At 48.7% G+C, this 3,194-nt stretch overlaps 1 protein-coding gene across 1 annotated transcript in view; it reads left to right on the forward strand.

Annotated features, from left to right (window-relative positions):
* The window catches only part of NPC1 (NPC intracellular cholesterol transporter 1), a 47,330-nt gene that overhangs the window by 43,330 nt on the left and 806 nt on the right, over nt 1–3,194 (forward strand). Inside the window, exons 22-24 of the mRNA XM_019986712.2 lie at nt 590–821; nt 1,540–1,653; nt 2,462–2,624. Of these exons, the coding sequence (XP_019842271.2) occupies nt 590–821; nt 1,540–1,653; nt 2,462–2,624 (509 nt within the window). The remainder of the gene's footprint in view (nt 1–589; nt 822–1,539; nt 1,654–2,461; nt 2,625–3,194) is intronic.

The following is a 3,194-nucleotide window of genomic DNA, read 5'->3' on the forward strand; positions in this document are numbered from 1 at the left end:
AATGGCATTATCTCCTCAGGTCCTGCACAGACCCTGTTTGGAAGGGAGTAATCCTCCAGATAGACCAGGGCTTGTTTTCCCAAAGTACCATGAAATATTCTTTATAGATGAATGCCTGCAAAGCAGAATGGGGGCTTCCCTGATGGCTCTGCAGGTAAAGAAGCCACCTGCAATATAGAAGATGCAGGAGACACAGGTTCGATCCCTGGGTCGGGAAGATTCCCTGGAAGAGGGCATGGCAACCCACTCCAGTACTCTTGCCAAGAAAATCCCATGGACAGAGGAGCCTGGTGGGCTACAATCCAGGGGGTCACAAAGAATCAGACATGACTGAGCACTCATAGCATAAAGCAGAATGGATCAGGCACATGAACAAAACCTTTATATAAGATACACGTCTACGAGGCCCTACTTTAGGCATCAGTGGTCAGAGGTCCAGCTGAACTGCCAAAGGCGAGTCTTACAAAAACAGGGAGGTTTCCCGTGAGGCCTGCCTCTCAAGGTAGCTTCATTTCACAGTGGCGGCAGGATGAGGAGTAAAGCTTCCCGGAGAGAGAACGAGCAGTAACAGACCCCTCTCCCCTTCCAGCGTGTTCTATGTCTTCTATGAGCAGTACCTGACCATGATTGACGACACCATCTTCAACCTCAGCGTGTCCCTGGGCGCCATCTTCCTGGTGGCCGTGGTCCTCTTGGGCTGTGAGCTGTGGTCTGCGGTCATCATGTGCGCCACCATCGCCATGATCTTGGTCAACATGTTTGGTGTCATGTGGCTGTGGGGCATCAGCCTGAACGCGGTTTCTCTGGTCAACCTGGTCATGGTGAGTCCTGGGGGAGCGCTCGGCCCTCACTCCTGTGCCACCGATGTGCCTTGTTTCTTGGGGTGAAAGGTCAAGGTCAGCTCTTGCTTTTGGTGCACACGAGCAGTTGGACGTGGTCACGTAACGATTATGGTGTGACCTCACGGTCTGGCTGAAGTATTCTGCCTGCATTATTCTGAAGGGTGAGTTGTTGAAGTATGTAGCCTGATGACAGCAAGATGTTCCATTTCCACTTGGAAAAATTGCCCCTTCTGAATGGAATTTTCTGACCAGGACTTTTTGCCTCTCATGTAGTTACCAGTTGCTTTTTAAGTCTTAAATATATGCACATCTGAAAAAGTATGAACAGAAGCTAGACCCAGTGCATGTGCCCTTCAGATAGGAGAAGAACATGCTTCAGGGGGAGTGGCAGGCAGGAGCCCCTGCTAGAGAGATGACAGCGTGCTGCCTGGGTCGGGGCTGCGAGGGCCTTGAGAGGTTGCAGCCGCTTCCCCCAGAGAAGGCCGATCTGCTGGAGGAATCTGGAGGTTCCACGGGCTTCCCGGGACAGCTGATGTGGGTGCCACGGGGGCTTTGTCTTACAAGTAGAAGGGGCTCTGCTCAGGGCTCCTTGACCCCCCAGGGTGCCCTGGTAACCACAGATCCCCAGAAGGGGGGTGGCTGCCTTTACCACCTTTAACCGGAGCAGAGCAGTCCTCACGGAAACACTTTATTTCAGAGCTGTGGCATCTCCGTGGAGTTCTGTAGCCACATCACGAGGGCCTTCACAGTGAGCACGAAGGGCAGCCGCGTAGAGCGGGCGGAGGAGGCGCTCTCCCACATGGGCAGCTCTGTAAGTACCTCTGAGCAGGCCACCCGGGCAGGGACCTCACTGTGAAGTGCCCAGTCAGGCGATTGAGAGCTTCTCGGGAGAAGAAACTTCACCATGCAAAATTCTGAAAACAGAATTTGTTATCTCTGACTCAGCGGCAGTACCTCAGGATTACAAGTTTTCAGGCAATTCAGGAAACTTGCATAGAGTTGTGTCTCGCATAGAGCTCTAGCCTGGAATTCTTTAGGACTGTTCCCTTTGGTGACTCCTTTGCACAGTCTGGCTAAAGCAGGAAAACAGGTTTGATGTGAGAGGCACTGAAAACCCAGGCCCAGCCACGAAAAGCAGGCGAGTGGCCACACTTGGAGCCCAGTGTGGTTTGTGGGTCAGGTTGGCAGAATCTATCTTCTCAAGCTGAACCAGGACACAGGGCTGGACTGTGAACCAGTTCCTTTCCCACCATAGAAAATACAGTTATAGATGAACAATAAAAAGTGTGCAATAGCATTGTCTAAAAACATAATGTACACACCTTAATTTAAAACTAATGTTCTTGGGAAAATGGTGCTGATAGACTGGCAAGGTTGCTATGGGGTATATGCAGAATACACAGCTTTTATCCTTATTACACCTTTATTTTTTTTCAGATTCATAAGCAGCAGATAAAACAATTTAGGCAGAGCCAAATGCGCTTATCAGTAACTCTGAAAGCTGGGGTTCAGTCCCTAATTACATTGGACCTTGATGTTTAACAAATCCCTTTAGGAGGACGTGTTCAATTATGGCCAGTTGATACAAGTGGTTTCTGAGCCCATCTCTCTTCTCTTAGGTATTCAGTGGAATCACACTAACGAAATTTGGAGGCATTATCGTGTTGGCTTTTGCCAAATCTCAAATTTTCCAGATATTTTACTTCAGGATGTATTTAGCTATGGTCTTACTGGGAGCCACTCATGGACTAATATTCCTCCCTGTCCTACTCAGTTACATAGGTAAGAGCTTTTTGTTTTTAACCTGGTGGGATGGAGGAAGCCTGATAGAAGGGCGGGTACCTTGAAGCTTTCTTCTGAAGTATTTGAACATACTTACACCAGTGGTCATTTGATAAATATTTATTCTAAGAGAAAAACTCTGATCCTAGGGCTTCGTGGCTAAACCACTTCATTAGAAAACCGGAGCCTGTCGTGGTCAGCACTGGGAGTGAGCTTGCATGTCAGAGGCCCAGGGCTCCTCCCCGCTGAGAAGGACCTGTTTGGCCACAGCCCGCGGTGCCCTGGAGTAGCCTTCATTTCCATTCACTTTTAAAGAAGAACGCTGCTCTGCGGTTTGTCTCAAATTTGGAGTTCTCCTTAGGAGTGTATTTTATCTCTGTGGCAACTTCAGCATCTATAAATGACCCGTGGTCGACAGAACAGTACTAATTTGCTGGATTTATAGCTTTGTGATTGAGAAAATGAGGGGTTCCCCCCCCCTTAAATCTCTGGAGAACAGGAAGTTCTGTTACAGTAGAAACCATCTCTTTTTCTCAAGAAATGATTCATAAGTTATTTTATCCCTCACAG

Source organism: Bos indicus, chromosome 24 (genome assembly GCF_029378745.1).
Source record: "Bos indicus isolate NIAB-ARS_2022 breed Sahiwal x Tharparkar chromosome 24, NIAB-ARS_B.indTharparkar_mat_pri_1.0, whole genome shotgun sequence".
Taxonomy (NCBI): Eukaryota; Metazoa; Chordata; class Mammalia; order Artiodactyla; family Bovidae; genus Bos; species Bos indicus.